Source organism: Podarcis tiliguerta (genome assembly GCF_965153285.1).
Source record: "Podarcis tiliguerta genome assembly, chromosome: 1".
Taxonomy (NCBI): Eukaryota; Metazoa; Chordata; class Lepidosauria; order Squamata; family Lacertidae; genus Podarcis; species Podarcis tiliguerta.
In genome coordinates, this window is record NC_139534.1 from 77,155,920 (window position 1) to 77,175,774 (window position 19,855).

At 41.6% G+C, this 19,855-nt stretch overlaps 1 protein-coding gene across 3 annotated transcripts; it reads left to right on the forward strand.

Moving 5' to 3' along the window:
- Window positions 1–241: 241 nt before the first annotated feature.
- On the forward strand, window positions 242–19,014 carry E2F8 (E2F transcription factor 8). 3 transcript variants are annotated; one of them, XM_083429929.1, is made up of 15 exons: window positions 242–373; window positions 2,569–2,673; window positions 3,498–3,758; window positions 4,089–4,245; window positions 5,823–6,128; window positions 6,459–6,620; window positions 7,912–8,049; window positions 8,434–8,646; window positions 9,469–9,547; window positions 9,814–10,330; window positions 13,663–13,881; window positions 15,025–15,157; window positions 16,055–16,443; window positions 17,091–17,399; window positions 17,467–19,014. In XM_083429929.1, exons 2-14 carry the CDS (start codon window positions 2,626–2,628, stop codon window positions 17,256–17,258), a joined length of 2,790 nt encoding a protein of 929 aa, XP_083286055.1. In that variant the 5' UTR covers window positions 242–373; window positions 2,569–2,625; the 3' UTR covers window positions 17,259–17,399; window positions 17,467–19,014. The 3 variants fall into 3 exon arrangements, with proteins under 3 accessions (XP_083286055.1, XP_083286054.1, XP_083286056.1); XM_083429928.1 differs by lacking the exon at window positions 242–373 and adding an exon at window positions 622–712; XM_083429930.1 differs by lacking the exon at window positions 242–373 and having other exon boundaries at window positions 6,543–6,620.
- Window positions 19,015–19,855: the final 841 nt, after the last annotated feature.

The following is a 19,855-nucleotide window of genomic DNA, read 5'->3' on the forward strand; positions in this document are numbered from 1 at the left end:
GTCGGAGAAAACCGCGCTTGGCGCCGCGCCTGCCCCCCACCCTCCGGCTCCCAAACTTCTCGCGCCAAACTCCTCCGAGTGAGCGCCCAACTTCACCCCCCCCCCGCGCGCCAACCCCACCCGCTTTCCCTAACCGAGGAACATCGCCGATTGGCTGGGGCGCAAGAGCCTCCGCGCTCCAATTGGCTGAGGGGGCTCGCCTCCTCCGCGCTCCTTTCCACGCCCACCTTCTCCGCCCTCCGCGGGCCAAATTCAAATCGCTGACACGGGCGGACCAGCAGCTTTCAGCCTAGCGAGGGAGGGGATGGCGCGCGTTTCGTCTGAACGGCGACCGCCGCGCCGCGCCCGAGATTCCCCCTAAGCGAGGACGAAAGTGAGGGGGGGGGGACTCACACACATACAAAAAAGGTAGGTGAGGGCGGGGCGGGGATTCTTCATCTCGCGGGGTTGGTGGCGCCAAACGATTTAAACTGGATCAGGGCAGGTCTCCGCCCCGCTCCCATCAAGAGCCAATCAGAGGCGCCATGCGCCCGAAGGGTGGGAGGAGCTTATCCCGAACGAAAGAGCGCGGGTGGAATCCCGGGGCTGGAAGGAGGGGAAAGTTGAAGTGGAGGAGGAAAGGGGGGGGGGGTGAGTGACTGGCAGAGAAGGAGCTGTAACAGAAGGCAGAGGAGACCTGGGGGGCGTGCTTGAGAAAGTAGCCCGCAAAAAGGTGATTTTAAATGGTGGGCGTTTTGGGGTGTGTGGACAGTAAGGTTTGGGTTGCAGCAGCGGGATCCTTTTCATTTATTTATTTTAAAAAGTGCTGCTTAATAGTTAAACCGTGTTTGCTGAAATCAATAACCTTGACGATATTCAGCTCAAATCTGATTGACTTGTACTTTGACAGATGCACCATTCTTTGGTTGTATCTGATTAAGGAGCCTCTATCCCGTGAAAGTGTGTGTTGTGATAAGCTTTGTACATTTTTATGGTATCTTGGGGCTCTTTGCCTCGTTTTTGCTACAACTAGCTTCTGCTTCTGTGATTTGTAACAAATAGCAATGAACTGGACCTTGGAGGTAGCACAGGGCACACTGGCCAGATTCAGTTCCTCCAACAACCATGATAGCAGCTGTACCACTGGGGAGAATATCATTGCTGCATAAATTATACATACATATGTATATGTATTTTAGAGAAAGTGAAATGGTGCCGTTTTCCCTTTCAACAGACACAACTATCCAATGCTGTTTCTTTTAAAGTACTGGTGCTTTATTTCATAAAATCACAGGCCTGCAAGTTTAAAAAATATCATATATAATTATGTATTTCACTACACAGGTGCCCCACAAAACATTACCTTTTTCTCCACAGTACTTTAAAAAAATGTCTGGGAACTGCTGGGACGGAAAAGAAAGCCACTCAGCTTGATAAACAAGTGGCAGTCCTTGAGATGTTTTCCAGAGAAGGAAGGCTCACCTTTGAACGGGATTACTTGGGGGTTGTATTCTGGATGACATACACTGCAGTCATCAAAACTCTAAAGATATGTGCAGACTGGCAGCCTTGGAGTCAATCTGCTGTGGCTGCAAGAAGGTGGTGATGTGCTGCCTACCATGTTGTGTAATCTGTGGTTATCCATTCTGCCAGTAAATGGTGGGAACAGCCTGCTGCACCTTGTTAAACAGATATTGACCAGTGTTTGCCAGTCTGGTGCACCCTAGATGTTTTGGGCTACAACGCCTATCTGTTCCTGCCTGAATGCCAGCGGGGGCTGGTGGAAGTTGTAGTCCAAAACATCTAGGGTGCACCAGATTTGTGAAGGTTGGTACAGACCTTCCTACAACCAGTTTGGACAGAAGTCTCATGCTGCAGTTTCTGATCATCAGCCTTTATTATTTTTCTTTATTGTTTTTATGTTATAATGCTGATTTGGCAACTTCACAGTCACCAACTTGACTGAAGCAAAAAACCTGAAACAGGATTAAACAAAACTAGTGCTAATCTAGACACATACGGTACTTCAGCAAATTGCACCAGTCCCCTTCGTGTAAAGACATGTGACCGTCTTTAGCAATATTTAGCAATATGTGAGAATAAGACTCATGTAGACACATTCTTAACAATGGAGTTGGGAAATCTTTTTATAACCCTGCAATCCTAAGCATGCTGCCTATGGAGTAAGTCCACCTAAACTCAGTTGGCCTTCTGAATACAGGTGCTTACTACTGTGTGGCACATTTGTCATCTGAATGAATGGCCAGAGTTCTCATTCTAGAGGTCTTGCACCAGTATTCCCACATCAAATTTGTTTCAGCATCTCTGGTAAAATAATGTCATCATCACCCCACCTTTCCTCCATGGAGATTAAGGTGACATACATGGCTCGCCCCCTCCCCACTTTTTCGCCACAACAGGTCACCTACAAAGCTAACTGGCTCAGTGTGGACTTGAACTCTGTTTTCTAAATCCTAAGTCCAACACTGGTCACTGTACCATCACAGACTTCCATCTACCGATATTCCATTTTTTGCTTTGTTAAGTGCATATACATAAAACAATTTTCCTTTTTTCTTCTTCTCAAAGAATGCTGTAAAGGTTGCCCAACCAACAAAGCCCTTACTCTATTTAATTCGAACGAATATGAATAAGAGAAAAGCTTGCAGTGGCAAAATGAATGCTGAAGACAAGGTAACCTATCTCCCACTTTATCTACCGCATAGCAAGTATTGGCCACTCCTTTGACTTTGAAATTAGCTGGCCAAAAATGTTATTCCTAACTTAAGTTTTCTTCATATAATTTTCATGTTCACTAGTTAAATGAGTCTGCTAGAAAAAGCCACTGTGGAAAGAGAATGCTGGTTTAGATAGGCGCTTGATTTTATCCACAGGCCTGCTGTTTATGTTCTTCAGCTATTTTTCTCCCTTTATCAGGAACTTGTTTACACTTTTTGCTTTGTTAGCAAATATAAAATAGACAACAAAACTTATTTGTATTTTGACGCCATCCATTTTTTTGTCCCCAACATTCAGTCATGTAGAAATGCATGATGTTGTATATCAAAACACAAGTAAATTGTACACATTATGCAGGGTAAGGGTTTGGCAGCAGCCTTCTTTTACTGCAGCATGTATTTTTGCCCTAAAGCAAAACAATCAAGACTGACTGAAATACATAGGAAGTATGATAAAACCCCCTAGGAACTAAACAGGTGAAAGTTTTGACACATTGGTTTTCAACTGGTGGTATACTGCAGCCTGATCGAAGATGGGTCACAACTACCACCATAAAAATACATGGCAAAATGTAAAGGAATGTGTCCTTTACATGTTTGGGCTAAAGGTGGGTCCCAGGTCTGAAGAAATTGCAGACTACTGTTTTGACAACAGGCACTTGATTGATTTCAACATGACATTGGTTGGTTTATTGATTAAAAACAGCTTTGTTTTCATATTGCTTTTATGCCTGGCATTGCTGATCTCGAGTCACACAGTTTCATTTCTTTTTGGCTCAGGAAAATTGGTCTTTTGAACCACATGAAAGCACATTGAAAACTCCTCTGAAACAGGCAGCGACCTCCAACTGGCTTTTGGCAGAGAAGCCGCCTCCTGCTTCTGGCCATCTGACAACGCCACCCAAGCCTAATGAAATCTCTCCTGGAGACCCATGGACACCAACGGCTAACCTGAAAATGCTAATCAGCGCAGCTAGTCCTGAGATTAGAAATCGAGAACAGGAAAAAAGATTGTCAGACAGCAGAATTGAAATCCCTGAGGTAAAACATTTTTCTTCTTATCGCTATAAATATTATTGAGCGCTGTACTCAAAGCTTAAGTATGCACTTGAAAAGTAGCTCAGCTTTGGTTTGTTTCAGTATTTTGTGCTAGACCTCAAATCTGGAGTGTTAGTTATTTTTAGAGATTATAGTGTGTGCATAGCAGACGCTTCAGGGTAACTCTATTATTTTGAGGCTCACCAGCTGTCACCAAGAAGGCACTTGGCATTGCACATTGGCCAGAAATGCTGTTACTAAATCTGTCAAATCTTAATATTTTTCATGTAAGGCGTTACCAATTGGTGTTTCTGCATTGTTTTCTTTCCGCAGGACCATTTGTCAGGAGACGAATATGAAAAATCTCAACCCAGCCGTAAAGAGAAAAGTCTAGGGTTGCTTTGTCACAAATTTTTAGCTCGCTATCCTAGTTATCCCGACATCTCTAAGAACAATGAAATTTGCCTTGATGAAGTAGCAGAAGAGCTTAGTAAGTTTGGGACTAAGATCCGGTGTTTATTACTGGAAAAAGCAAAACTCACTTCACGCTGTTCAAAATGATAAGCAATTGATTAGAGTCTTGGTAATTCTTATAAACAATTTTATAATGTGGTTCAGTATCCTTATCATAGCTGTCAATGTTTTCCTTTTTTTTAAGGGAAATTCCCTTATTCCAAATAGAATTCCTCGCAAGAAAAGGGAAAAGTTAACAGCTATGATCCTTATACTCTCACTGTAGCTGATACTAATAGGTTATTACATTAATAACTACCGTTTTTATTTATTTACTAAATTTATATACTGTCATTCATCCAAAGATCAAAGGGCGGATTTTATACTGTTATTTTGACAAGACACATAACATGATACCCTCCCCACCCACCCCAAATACTCCCGTCACATTTTAAAAGCCACAGATTGTTTAAGCAGCCCAAGGCCTCAGAGAAGGAAAATGTTTTTGCCTGGCTCCTAAAGATATGTAACGAAGGTGCCAGGCGAGCCTCCCTGGGGAAAGCATTTCACAACTGGGGAGCCACTGCAGAAAAGGCCCATTCTTGTGTTGCTTCCATCTGGACCTCTCATGGAGGGGGCATACGGAGAAGGGCCTCAGATGATGAGTACAAGGTCTGGGTTGGTTCATATGGAGAAAGGCGGTCCTTGAGGTATTGTGGTCCTGAGCCATTCAAGGCTTTATAGGTCAAAACTAACAATTGGAGACGCGGGTGGCGCTGTGGGTTAAAACCTCAGTGCCTAGGGCTTGCCGATCGAAAGGTCGGCAGTTTGAATCCCCGCGGCGGGGTGCGCTCCCGCTGTTCGGTCCCAGCGCCTGCCAACCTAGCAGTTCGAAAGCACCCCCGGGTGCAAGTAGATAAATAGGGACCGCTTACTAGCGGGAAGGTAAACGGCGTTTCCGTGTGCGGCTCTGGCTCGCCAGAGCAGCGATGTCACGCTGGCCACGTGACCCGGAAGTGTCTTCGGACAGCGTTGGCCCTTGGCCTCTTTGAGTGAGATGGGCGCACAACCCTAGAGTCTGTCAAGACTGGCCCGTACGGGCAGGGGTACCTTTACCTTTTTAACAATTGGGCCTGGAAAGTTACAGATCAAAACCAACACTTTGAATTGGGCCTGGAAAGTAATTGGCAGATGCTCAAACCATCTTGCCCCAGTGAGCAACCTCGCCACTGAATTATGCACTGACTGAAGTTTCCAAACAGTCTTCAGAGGCAGCCCCATACATTGCAGTAATCTAACACAGAGGTTACAAGGGCATAGAAAACAGAAATTAGGCTATCCCTGCCCAGATATGGAGGCAGCTGGGCTGCCAGCTGAAGGTCATCATACAGGTCTTTACAGCAACCTTACAGCTCCTTACAGCAACCAGGAATTTGGAATGGGCATGTTATAGTGTGGCAAACTATGTGGAAAGAGCATAGTCTTCAGTTTTCCAGTCTTCCACTTTTCACGGGGAATTAAGATATAATCATGAGGGTCTACCCACCTTCCAGAATATGACAGGATTAAAAAGCAGGTGGAAAATATATATTTTTTAAATTGCCCTTCTTACAGATGTTGAACGCAGGCGCATCTACGACATAATGAATGTACTAGAAAGTCTTCACATGGTGAGCCGACTTGCCAAAAACAGGTATTCTTGGCATGGGCGTCATAATCTTAAGAAAACACTACAGATTTTGAAAAAAGTGGCTGAGGAGAACAACTATAGTCAGCAAGTTGAGCTGATTAAAAGAAGACAATATGAAGAAGAGCCTGAAGGGGATGACCAGAAGATTCAGTTGATGGCAAAGCATGTTAGGCCAAATGACCATACAGACATCTGCTTTGTGGAACTTCCTGGAATGGAGTTTCGAGCAGGTACATCTTTGCTTTCTGGTTTTGGCATGCCAGTATCTTCTACGATTTGAGTTTGGTTGGTTCCAAATGCTTGCATCTGGGGCAATGTTTAATTAATTAGTTGGATTAATTTGTTTTTAACTCTCCTTATGATTGGCTTGTATACTGGGCAGCAAATCATTTTTTCTTTAGAAAGACAGCATATAAATCCTTTAAATAAACAAATGGAATCTGCATGGAAACATTTATTGGGGGGAGTGGGTGAACCCGAAGCCTAGGCGAATTAGGAACAATGATTTCAAAGCTCTCATGACTTGGATTATATTCTGCCATGGTTATCTCTCCGTACAGCTTCAGTAAACAGTCGTAAAGACAAGTCTTTACGGGTGATGAGTCAGAAATTTGTGATGCTGTTTCTTGTTTCAACCCCCCAAGTTGTGAATCTTGAAGTCGCTGCTAAAATTTTGATTGGTGAAGACCATGTTGAGTATTTGGATAAAAGCAAGTTTAAAAGTAAGTGGCAGAAATGGCTATTTACATATCTTCTCTATACTGTGCTTGGCCTAAGTGTCTTAATTTTTATGTATTTAAACACTTTTTCCTGTAGCCCATGAATACAAGACTAAAAATATGAAAAAAATAAGATAGCATACTGAGAATGTAGGTGTTTTACAGCTTAGTATGACCTTAGTACAAATGTTCCCAGGTAGATTTAGACATTAGCTCTTAATGGCCAGGTTTGGCCCAGTGGTGGCCCATGAAACTGATTTATTAGAATAAACTGAAATAATGTGTCCCAAGTTCCCTCCTCACTCCTCCCCTTTGCTCATCTTTGAAGATATCATGATTTCTTAAATCACAGTTTCCTATGATGTCCATACTGGGAGGCTGTGGTTTAAGAACCAGGGTATCTAACAAGCCAGGCACACAAAAGTAGGATTGAATGCACAAGCACACACCTTTCGGTTCAGTAAACTGGCTGATTGGACCTAGATAGTGACTCCTGAACCCGACCAGTATATGATGTTGGCCTCCTCATAATTCTTGGACAGACTGTCATTTCTTAACTGGCTAAGCAAATCACAAATGAGCCCAGCCTCCTCTACCTGCTCCTATCCTCCTGCACAGCCAAGAAGAATTTGGGAACCTTCACTTCCACTCGGTTAACTGCTGTTTGTTGTGTTATACAAACTGATAAGCGGTGCCTTATATCAACTATGGTTAGTTTGAAACAGGAATGTGTAACATTGGTCAAATAGTCAGAGATAAAGAGTTGTCCAACACCAGAGGGCTGCAGGTTCCTCATCTCTTGTTTGAAACAAGCCAATGGCCTGCAGCGGTTTAACCATAGCTACAGTTCTGTGTTCAGATGAGACAGCAAACTGCAGCTAAGTTAAAGCTTGTGGATGTGGGAAAGATTACTCTTTTCTCATCCAGCCTCCATCTAACAAAGTAAGGTGTCTGTTGAGAATGTCCTTCCGTGGGCACACAGTTCTTAGGGCTCCTACCAAATTTAATTTTCCACAGTTTCCTAAACCCCACCCTTTTGTCATCCACACAGAAGCTCATTTAAAAATATTGAGTATATGACTTGACCAAGGGACCAAAATTTAACTAACCTATTTGTGTGCTCCAGTCTTGTGGATCTTTGGAACATAAATGACCCTGTTGCTTTTGTTTTCTAAGTTTAAAGCACCATTTGGATGAATAGGAGAAGGCGGCTGATGTTTTCATAGTACTGAACCTCTGCTTAATGGTGATGGAGTAGTACAGCATTTTCATTAGTCTTTTTAACTTATTTCAGCTAAAATTCGAAGGCTGTATGATATTGCAAATGTTCTCAGTAGCCTTGAGCTCATCAGGAAGGTTCACGTTACAGAAGAGAAGGGTCGCAAACCAGCATTTAAATGGACAGGACCAGATGTTTTTTCAGAGATTCTGGGTAGGTGGACTATTACTTCTGTACTCTAGAATTGCAGGCAATTCCCCATTTCCGCAGGGGTTTTGTTCCAGGTCAAAGCATGCATTGGCAGATTGTGTGTAAGTGTGTCCCATTATGCCACTATTCCTCCCTCTTCCGGGGTCTGAAAGGACCCGCATGTCGGTGGTTCCATGTCAGTGGTTGCATGTCAATTGGACTCACCTAAAATGGTCGCCACCTGTCATTGTAATGGTGAAGCTTTCTTATCCACTGCTCCTTGCTGCTACCAACCAAAGAAGGCTTTTTATGAAAGGCATTTTTCACTCATATGTAGATGTGATCATTTCCCAATAGTTCTGCCCAAACAAAGGCTTAATAACAACTTTGTGCGCGATTGATTTGTAGCTGCGCAGCCTGTATCTACACCCACTGTGACTGCTTCATCTCATCCTGCGGAAGGGAAGTCTTCCAAAGAGCATTGTTCCAAGAACCTCTTCCCTACGAGAAGCAAGCAAGGCTTCATACGGCACCCATCTTTAATGAAATTGGCAAAGGGTACGCAAAGCAATCAGAGGAAAATTAGATCTGCTCCAAGCAGCCCCGTCAAGAAAAATGCAAGTACGTAGTTGAAATGTAAACTCTATTCAGTGTCATTCCGGAGATGCTATTGAAATGTTGAATGGTTCTGCTTAATGCCTTAGCGCAGAAAAACAAACAAACCCCAGTATATCTTGCAATCTCTTGAGTTGTCTGCTCCTGAGCAGCCTTACTAAGTTTGGCTAGACTTATACAAAGTGGAAGGTATGTGCTATACAGTGGTACCTCAGGTTACATACGCTTCAGGTTACAGACTCCGCTAACCCAGAAATAGTGCTTCAGGTTAAGAACTTTGCTTCAGGATGAGAACAGAAATCGTGCTCTGGCGGCATGGTGGCAGCAGGAGGCCCATTAGCTAAAGTGGTGCTTCAGGTTAAGAACAGTTTCAGGTTAAGAACGGACCTCCAGAACGAATTAAGTACTTAACCTGAGTTACCACTGTATTCCGGTTGGAAAGGCTAATGGGTAATATTGTTAGGTGCAGTCGCAGGTTCCATTTTGAAGCTTTGAAGTGTAGTAGGCTCCATCCATGGCATTTCCAGCTGATGACTTTGAGCAGCAAGGCGCTGAAAAACCTTGAGCCCTTGGAGATGCTGTGTCGGATCAAAATGTTCTTAATATGACAGCTTCATGTAATCCTATGGATTTGTCCCACTGTGGCAATGGCTGTGTGGGTGGCCAAATCCAGGCCACAAGACTAACCGTATACAACACCTTATGAGCAGTACCAAAAGGTGTTGTCCTTCTAGTGATGGACTCTGGAAGGCCATGAATTGGTCATCCTCAAGCTATGCAAACAGTACGGTTTTAGTGAAATCTCTTTATTTATCTCTTCTCCCAAAGATCAAATTCCACCAAGCTTTCCAAGCAAGATGGCTCAACTTGCAACAATATGCAAACAGCAGCTGGATGAACAGTCAAGGTATGTTTGTAAAAGAAAAGATGCGTACAAAGCCTGCCTATTGAAAGCAAAAATTCCCAGTTAGGTGAATCCTCCAGCAGCATATCACACTTACTAACGCAACTCCTCAACAACAGGACTAAAATTAACATATTTGGTGTAAGAAGAGCATGACTTAATGTTTGGCAGCGCTTTCTTTTCTAAAAAACGAAGCCAATACTACTGTATTGCTTTGGCGGAGTGATTTTGGATGCAAGGATTTTAATGCTGTGGATTTCTTTTCTTAGGGATTTCAAGAAGAGAAAAATGAAACTGGAACATTCTACTTTGCCATCCCCTCTAGGTCTGCCACCCAAAACTCGTTTGAAGCCTAAACCATTCTTGTTACCTTCTCAGGCTGAGATCCTACCTCTGATCCACAACTCGGTACCTCCAGCAATGCTACCTCTCCATCCCAATGTGCCCTATGCATTATATCTGCACCCTTCCCAAACACAGCTAGTGACAGCATACAATCCAAGTTTCACGGTGCGGCCGGTCCACTGTGCTAATGTGGCTGGAAGTAAGTCTCCCGAGGAGCCCAGTTCCCAAGTAGCCCCCGGTAAAATATTTATTGAAGACAGTGGCAGCAATGGAGAAGGAAGTGCTTCCTGTGCTAAAGGCCAGGACCTCTCGCTGGGGAAGGAGCAAGAAGGTACAAAGGATGACGTGGTGCCTGAGAGACATTTTAAGAGACGTAGAATGGAGGGCAGTCCAATGAAAAAATGTGCGAGTGAAGAAGCGGCACTGCATGATGTGCTACTGGTAAGCTGTATTAAAGTGCACACACTTTCCAAATACTAAATGGGTGGCTGAGGCATGAAATGCATGTGATAGGGCTCTCTAATTGGTTGCTGTGGAAAATCAATTCAATAGTTAGGGGTTCCTGTGAGTCAGGTTCATGCACAGGGTCTACCTTTAGCAGTGGCAGCGGCAGCTTTTTCAAATCTCATCTGTGCCACAGGTAGCCACACTATCAGTAGAGCTCCCCTTCTGACTGCCTGACCTCCACTCTCTTTCTACACAAAGCCTTAGGAGCAGAGAAAGAAAACAGCTTAAGAAATATAGTAGTATTATTTTTTTAAAACAACAACAGCTGAAAAAGTTCTTGCCAACTCCCAAAGTGCCAAATTCATTTCCTCCTCCCCATTCATCCGTATTGCAAGCCTAATGTAGGGTTGCCATACATCCGGACATACCTGGAATACTGCAGTCAGAAGCAGTGTCCAGACATATGGCAACCCATGTTGCCAGCGTTGTTTTTGGTGATTTCCCTTCAAAATAGCTCAAAAACTCCTTTTTTGCACTTTTGCCAAAAAAAAAGCTTAACCTTGGCAAAGCTAAGGAAAAACTCAACAACTTTGGCCCAACAACTTTTGTGTCCGGATTTTCACTTTTTGAAATATGGCAACCCTAACCTTATGGAGGAGGCCATCTGCTCAGGCTCCCTTTTAACTTCCAGGTAGCTTTGCTTTTGTGGTATTGGAGCATCCAGTTACTCCCCATATAGAAGGACAGCAGTTGCCCAGCCTCAGAAGAAGCTGTCTTGTGTTTTTGGATGAGTTACAGCTCTGGGCAGGGCTTCTTTTCAGCAGGAACTCACCAGAACTCAGTTCCAGTACCTCTCAGGTGGGTGCCATTGCCATTCTAAGAGAACAAGGGAGACGTTTGTGATGAGCACCTCTTTTTCTAGAACAAGAGCACTGGCTCTGGGCCTGCCTCCTTCCAACTGGCAGGTATATTCAGAACTGCTGCCACACACACTAACATGATGTAGCATCTTCTCCTGCTGGGGGAGGGCACGTGGAGAGGTAATTCATACTTCTTTCACCCTTTATGGATAATGGGCTAAAGTATGCTTTGGGAATTTGTGCCGTAGATGCTGCAGAACGGTGGGACACATATTACAGAGTGCACTAAGTTTTGGAGCAAGCCTATTATTTTCTACCTGACAAATCAGTAATTGCAGATCAAGTTGCAAAACTGCCCTCCTTAGCGGCTGGCTTGCTAAATGCAGAGCTCATGTGACCCATATATTGAGCTGCTCTTTTTAATAAGAAGTTGATCCAAAGGTGTGTGTCCAAAAGTCTTCAGTCATTGAGATGGAACATCAGTGAGCACAAAGCAGTACACAAGTAGATTACATTCCTCAGTTGAATGAATGCAGAAGGCATTAAGAGTGGAGGAAATCCTTTTTTAAAATTGGGGCATCTGCCCACAGAACCAGCTGCCGCATTAGGATTGTTTCCTATTTTCCTAGCCCTGATCAAATGTTCTGGAAACAATATCAAATGTATTTACTGTGTGCACTTTGATGATAAAGCAAAGTACTGTACTAGAGTATGCTTGTACTTCTCTCTTTTCCTTTTGCACTTTAGTCAGGTTCATCAGCTATTCCGTATTCCTTTTCCCACTCCTCCTTGAGTCTCTTGGACCAAGCTAGTCCTGCCTTTTCTGCTATTGATTAAATTTCATAACTTATTTTTACTTTCCCTCTGTCTTGTTACTTTTACTGATTTAAAGCTTGGGATTCTTCTGTATTATTGGTGCTTGGTGGCAGTATCCAGGATTTTTATACTAATTTTGTGGGCGGGGTGTTGGTGAGGTCTAGAACAGGGGGTTGCTGTGGGCAGGATTGGCAAGTAATGTGAGGGAGTAGAAGACTCCTTAGTAACAAATAAGTGACAACATGACTAAAGAAACATGAAATAGACCTCTGTTAGGAAGGATTACATAAGGATGACACCTTTTGGAGAGGCACATTTCACCAGCTTTGCTAAGGTTAAGAATATCTTGAATCTGTCTCGTGTGTGTAGAGATCTGGGAATTTCAATAGCCCCAACCAGTTGCTTTTTATAGTTATGTTTTCAAGGCACCATGTTTCCCCATTTATTTATTTTTTACTCTGTACTGTATTCCTGTTTTTCTGAGTGATGACAGCCAGTTGCTTGTTTCAAAGAATCTGGTTTGATATAGATTCTAAATTCTGGGAACTGGATATCTCTCGGTTGTGCTTTGAGCTGCTTTTCCAGGAGTGCAATAGAGGGTGGGGAAAGTCCAGCCTCAACTTGGGAGAAGGGAAAAATAGGAATTGTGTTGGAGGATGGAGTTGACATGCAGAATGCGGGAGAAGGAGAACAAGAAGGGAGAAGGCACCTTTAATATTACTCATTCAGAGATATGCTTTCTCTCTCTCTCTCTCTCTGTGTGTGTGTGTGTGTCTGTGTGTGTGTGTGTGTCTGTGTCTGTGTCTGTGTCTGTGTCTGTGTCTGTGTCTCTGCCTGACTGCTTATTCTGGATGGGGTTTCACTCACTCTGAAAGAATAAATTTGGGGCTGCTCCCCAACCCAACTTTGTCACTGGAAGCTTAGGTAGCCTCATTTGGGGAGGGGTACCTATTACCATGTACAGCCAATATGCCAATGACAGTGATTCTTCGACAGGAATAGTCTTGCCATAGTGAACCACGCCTTAGTAGCCTCAAGACTCAGTTATTGCAATGTGGTTTATGTAGGGCTGCACTTGGGCCTAGTCTGGAGGCTTCACCTGTTACAGAACACTCTGACTGTAGTGCCGTTGGGGAGAGACTATCACCAGCACATAACTCCAGTAGCACTGGCTGCCTGCATGCTCACAGACCAGGCTCCAGATTCTTGTTTTAACTTGCAAGGCCCTTAACAACTTGGCTCTCAGGGACCACCTGATTCATTATATCCCTGCCCAATCACTGAGGTCTGAAGCGGAGTCACTTGTTAGTGGTCTCCCATGGCTTGTATCCACCAGGAGCCGCACATTCAGCTTTGTGGGCCCAATTGTATGGGACTCCCTTCCAGTTGAGGTCAAACAGTGCCTGCCCTTTGGTTGAACTTCCATCACCTACTGAAATTTTTGTTTATTCCAAAAGGCATTTTAACTGAATTCTGATATTATACTTTTAACTGGTTTGTTGTTGCTGTACTGAGTTACTTGTAAACTGCTTAGAGACTATTGTAATTAAGTAGTGTATAAATTGTTGAAATAAATAAATAATATCCATATGGGTGTGTGTATCCCCCTCTAAATTAGCCTTTGGTTATTTTGCATTTCCCCCACCCCAGGGAGTATCTGCTGAGAGCAAAAAATCCCGATGTCCCATAGCTTCGCATCTTGACCAGGAAACCTCAACTTCATCAGCTGTGAAACAAAGTAAATCTGAAAAAACAGATCAACACTTGGAGGGTCAACCTAAGCAGCAGAGGCAAGGGGAATTTTTGGAACCCGACAGCGTCACCACAATGCAGGAGATGCCCGCAACATTTGCAATCGCTACACACAAGGTATATTTCCCCTTAAGCACATTTGCCCTATATCTTTGCTCTTCTGTAAAGAGCACTGAATGTCTTAAAGTAGGCATTTTATGCTCCATCTTTACAAAAAAAGAAAGAAAATTAGATCACATTCAGGACCAATGTATCTTCAGCTTCAGCCCATGGACATTTTCCCCTCTTTCCTTTTATATTTTAATTAAGGACTGCTGCTGGAATTTACTGTATTGCATTTCAGACAGACCCTCGCTATTTGGACAAAGCACATGTTTTGTGCAATCCATGGGCAGAATTGTAGAATGCAATAATGGATATGTAATACTGTCCAGCAACACTGATAATATATCAGTAAGTTGCCCATATTAAAATTATCCTTTATAAGACTCCAGGATGAAAAGTAATGGTCTTTTAAAATATTTTATCATTTAATTTTTTTTAAAGAGATCAGAATGAAAAAGAATCATGCATTCTGCATGCTTGTAGAGCACAAACACATAGCTGCATTTTTTCTTAAAAGTTGAATGTTGTATTTATCTCCACCCACCCCAAATATGTTTAATTTTCATCATTATTCAGGGATGCCTTTTGCTTCATATACATAAGGTCTTCATTTTTAATGTGGCGTGGAAAAAGAGGAAGAAGGAGAACATAGAAGTGTGGCATGAATTGAGCGTGAGGTGGTCCAAAACTGCATCGGTGTGGTGGTTGTTTACGATCTTTTCCCTGCTACAAAGTTATTATTATCCATTGCAATATTGGACAAGTGTAATATCAAACTTGGGTTCCAAAAATTGGGTTACAACTCCCATCTTAGCCAGCAAATGGTCCAGGATGATAGGAATTGTAGTCCAACCTCATCATTTGGAGATCCAATGTTGAAGAACCCCCCACCCACCCATGGGTAACAGTTGCTTTGCGGAGAGGGGTGGTTTTCCATCTTAGAAATGGCATGGCTAAGTTCTCTTAATGTTTTCCTTCAGTCCCAGTGGCTTCTTTAATTGTTAAGACATCAAGAGATCCAGTCATTGTTCTGCCATGTCATATCTATTTTGGCCCTTTCTAGTTTAGGAACAGTGCAGTACCTGGGCTAAATCTATGAAATTTGTGTTGATTATTGTTGTGAATATAAACAGTACATTTCCCCTTGTTCTTTAGACTTGGTTTCCTTCAGGATACCTTATACCTCTTCCTCACTGTACCAAGCTTGGTAATGAGACCATTTTTTCTAACAAGGAGAAAGCTGAGATGTGTGCAGCAGAACAGAAGTCTTATAGTTCTCCTATTGCTGGTGTGTATTCATTAACTCTGCCTCTAAAATATTCCAGACTTGTTTATATCTGATGACTCCTGTCAGCTATTGATGAAGGACTTTAGGTGGGAAATTTAACTACAATTTAACTACAGCTATTGCATGCCTGAGGCCTGTGCCCTCCTCATTCAGCTTTTGCAATGGTGGCTTGTCCCACATGGTTCCACTTTCTGTGATCTGAAGAAGATGGATTTAATCAGTTCAATACAGTATGTATTAACGGTTCTGAACTCATTTACAGAGGGCTTACAAAACTACAAATAAAAGCTAACATTTTTGTTACCCATTTAACAATTCATTAAATAAATGTTCTTATTGTCTCCTATAATTCTCATTTCCTTCAAGCACTTCTTTTTGATTGTTTGTTTCATAAAATTGATAGGCCGCTGGATTGTTTTTGTTTAAAAAAAAAACACCTCAAAGCGGTGAGGTGAATAAAACGGTGAGGTCAAAGTGAATAAAACAATAAAATCATCAGTAACAATCCATAAAAACAATGCAGTAAAATCAACAATAAACAATAAAATCAACAATAAAGGAAAAAACCAATTAAAACAAACATCCACATTCTACACATGTTCCATGTTCTGATCTTGAGGGGTGGTTGTTTTTTCAGTTATTGAATGTATTTAAATCAATGTTCTAGGTGAGTCATTTTGTTGTTGCAGGACCTTTTCAGAGTTTCTTATAATGTGATAGTTTGTGCATTAATATTCTATGCCAAGGCTTAATTTCATTCATCTGAAGCCTGCTGTGACCAAGCTCCTGGTGTTTGGCTGCACTTGGTGTTCACGCCTGCCAAACATTGGCCTGTGTTCCTTGACTCAGAAGTATTGTCATTTGTGACGGTTTATTCTTTCTTTCTCCTTCTCATAGGTGCTATTCCAGTGACGTCTGAATTTACTGCCGTTAATTTCCCTGCTTTTCATATAGCACCTGTGAACCTAAAACTACCCGCATCTTCTGTTGCTACTGTCCCCGTGGTGAATGGCACTGCTATGCCTTCAGACCAGGCTGATTCGATCCAAGCCCCAAGCGCTTCAGTTATGAACTTTACACTACAACACTTGGGACTGATTCCAGCCAATCTACAAATGTCTGCAAATCAAGTACTTAGATCTGGCCCAGTTTGTCAAGGAGCAGAACATGCTAGTTTGGTTTCAAAAAGTGTAGGCTTCAAACAGGAGAAAGCAATGCAGAATGTTTTACCACCGTACGGTGATGAGTTAAATGGTAAATCAGTTTCAGCAGCTTCTTTACAGCAGGTAAGAGAACTTTTAAATAATAGTCTGTTTCAAATAAGACTGATGGGTACATATTCTTGCCAGAGTGTACAGTCACTCATAAGCAATGGGGCATTTTACATGATTTGGTAACAGGAGCAAGCCAGCAGGAAACCACACCCAGCAATTTGGAGTTAACTCTTTATTAGCAACAACAGGATCTGCAAGACATTAACAGCTTTGGATACAGATGTCGGAAAAGTGGGTTTTCAGTAGCAATAAAATTTTCAGTATAATAGGATTTTTAACTTTGTATACCAGTGCTTGTAGAAATTTACTTGGTTAAAACTGTTTAAAATGCAGACTGCTAAAAGAGCAGTACCATTGTATGAAAGGGCTAGAAAATTACAGAAGGGATGATTGTGAAATTGGCTGTTATATTGGCAACCCTCTCCGTATTTACAAATATTTACCAGTGGACCAAAAGCATTAATAGAGCATGCTGAGAGAGGATAATTAGTAAGACTTAGCAACAGTGTCCTTTTCACCTGCTTCTTATTTCCTTCTCCGTTGTTCCTGTTTCTTCTGTTTAGTTACAGTATTGGAAAGCCCCAAACAGGGTTCCAAAATACATTTTAGTTGTTTCAGTCTCATCACTTGCAAATAATTTAGTTTTCTCTTCCATTCAGGCCACTGTTCCTGTTACGTCCAGCATTCTGGATGACTTCCAAGCATCATGCGAGTCAGCTGTAGTTCCTGAGTTTTGTTCATCCTTTCATGAATCAGATAGAATATCTCAAGCAACACTGGCAATTCCACAAAGAGAACATGGTGTTTCAACAGAAGATAAATTTTGAGTTGGTATAAAATATTGTTGAACTCTTCCGCCAAACAGATATGATTGAAACACTTATTTCTGGTATTATAAATGTGTACTCTGGAAATAATATTTGATCATAATGATGACTTCTTCGTGCTTGAATATCTTTTTAGTTACAGTTCTACTTGATCAACTATATATATATATATATATATATATATATATATATATATATATATAGTAAGGACACACACTATTGTCTGTAAAAACACCACTTAAATGTCTGACTTCATAGAAAGCTCTTGTACGTTATTTGTATAAAAACATACTAAATATGTACTGGCACATTGCAAGTACCAAACATGTAATATATTGTATTTTAAAAAAAACTATTAAGGAGGCTCTTGTTACTTAAGTTTACATAACATTTTAATTTTGTGTGTTCTTTAATACTGTTGCAAAGTTTTAAAATCTTAATCACGTCTGTGTAAATTTTAAGGTTTATTTAAGGGATTAATCAATTTCTTCAAATTAAATTTTGTGTCAGTTTTCTAACTTTTATACTTGTGGGTTGTTTCTTGGCATTGAAACAAAATGAACATGCACAGAAAGAGCGTGCAGAAAAACGTGCCATATATATATCAGGAAAAGTATGGATAAGGATAAAATGCTGCATAATGCCTTAAAATGGACTGGAGTGCATGAGGATTAGACCAAAGGGTCCATTTCTCCAAGCTCTCCAACTGAGGTGGCCTCCCAACAGGTGCTGTCAATGGAGTCACAAAAGTGTCGCCAACCAATCCTTTCACCTGCTAAACATGGTTGTATCCATGCTTACAGGGGTCGGCAGAAAACCCCAAAATGATGTTCGGAGGGTAGGACTGAGCCAGGCCAGGACCCACTGGATCTCAAACTGCCCTCAGTTTTCGTATGATGGCATTGGGTCCAATTACTGCCCTAGCCTGGAGTTGTCACAGTGATGAAGCCCGATCGTTCGTCCCCTACTTTCTGTCATGGCTGTAGATGCAGCAAAGTGTGTGTGTGTGTGTGTGTGTGTGTGTAAAAGCTTAAGATTGTGCCCCTAAATCTGACTAAAACCTTGCCAAGGTTCAAAATCATGCAACCTGGTATGTGGATGCCATTTGGAAATGGCTGCAAAGACTTGCTGCCACCTGTCTGTTTGGGTTGTAGCCAGAACAACTTGGTTTTTACTAGCTTCTCGAGCACATAGCTCATGCCCTTTCCCCCCATCTGTTGAATGTTGTCTTAATATATAAATTGAGTAATAGATTGCATCTAATAAAAGCAAATGGAATCTATGGCACAGATGCAAGAAACTGAAATCTCTTCACCCCAACAGCTGAGATTTTTCTGTATAGAAAGATGTCATGTTTGAAATCACTTTGACCTAAGTACTTTTTACTATAATTTTATACATACTATTAATAGTGTGAGCATATTACACCCCAATCCTAAAGTTAGTTATCTAGAAAAAGAAGCTGTATTGCTATTTGTAAATAAGTTTGTTTAGGGGCATTGCATCAGAGTTGATACAAAGCACTACAAAAATATGAATGGAAGTACTACAATGGGCCTTGTATCAAATCACATTTATTATCATTTTTAAGTATTTATAACATTAAACCAGAAAAAAACAAGCTAGATTTTGAAAAGAATAATTAATATCTGAACAAAATAGTGAGTCAAGGTGACAAAGGCCTGAGACAAAATCATAATCTTCCTGTACTTTATCACCCTGTACACTCAGTGTTCAATAAAATATTGGCTTATCAGTTTATATTTTTGCAGTTTCTGCCACTGATAGTTGAAAAACCTCACTGTTCTTTCAGAATGAAAGAATGATCTCAGGCTAAAAGCAATCTCAAGCCTACTCTGATTTATACTTAGTTCTAAGGTCCTGGGACCTTAAAGGTAGGTAAGAAATTGAATTAATGAAGAGGAGGAGGCAATAATTATGCCAACCAAATTAGCCATCTAACCTTATTGCCTTCCACGCTATAGATCATTAGTCTGTCAAATATTTTGTCTACAGAATCTCCATTGTTTTATTCATTTGAAAACTGCATTTTTATCTTGCCCTCTACTCACTTCTTAACTCCTGCAGGTTCTCTTTTGATACATTTTTATATGAAGGAATGACTTAGAAGAATGAACTACTGTACACCAATTTATGTTTTGTATAGGAAAAAAATATGTACTCTTCTGTTTGCTATTGAGCCACTGCAAGATCAAGGCTTCCTGGCTCTGCTTCTGAAATAATAACAACTTCTCTAAAACTTGCTCTTTTGTTTCTTCTTTTTAATTTCTTGGAGGTTCTCAGGTTCACGTTTACAACATGACAACCTTTCTGTTATTTCTTTCCTATTTGTATCTCTTAATACCATCAGTGATCTGCTTATCAGACTTGCTGTGCTTTTCTGCCAGCCTGACTTAAAATACAGTATGACCTGATTACCTCATTCACTTGCCTGCCTTGGGAAGCTCTCTTTGATCTTGGGTCTGACTTCATGTTCTTGATGTGCAGCTTTCAAACATTTGAAAGGTGTTCGTAGACTCTGCACATATTCCGTCAGTCCAAATAACTGCATCTTGCACTTTGAGTGATTGAAATAA

Coding starts and splice junctions, on each gene's coding strand:
- E2F8 (XM_083429929.1), top strand. CDS start 2,626: ATGAATAAGAGAAAAGCTTGCAGTGGCAAAATGAATGCTGAAGACAAG. Junction 4,246..5,822: donor TGAAGTAGCAGAAGAGCTTA/GTAAGTTTGGGA, acceptor CCCTTCTTACAG/ATGTTGAACGCAGGCGCATC. Junction 13,882..15,024: donor TTGCAATCGCTACACACAAG/GTATATTTCCCC, acceptor CTTGTTCTTTAG/ACTTGGTTTCCTTCAGGATA.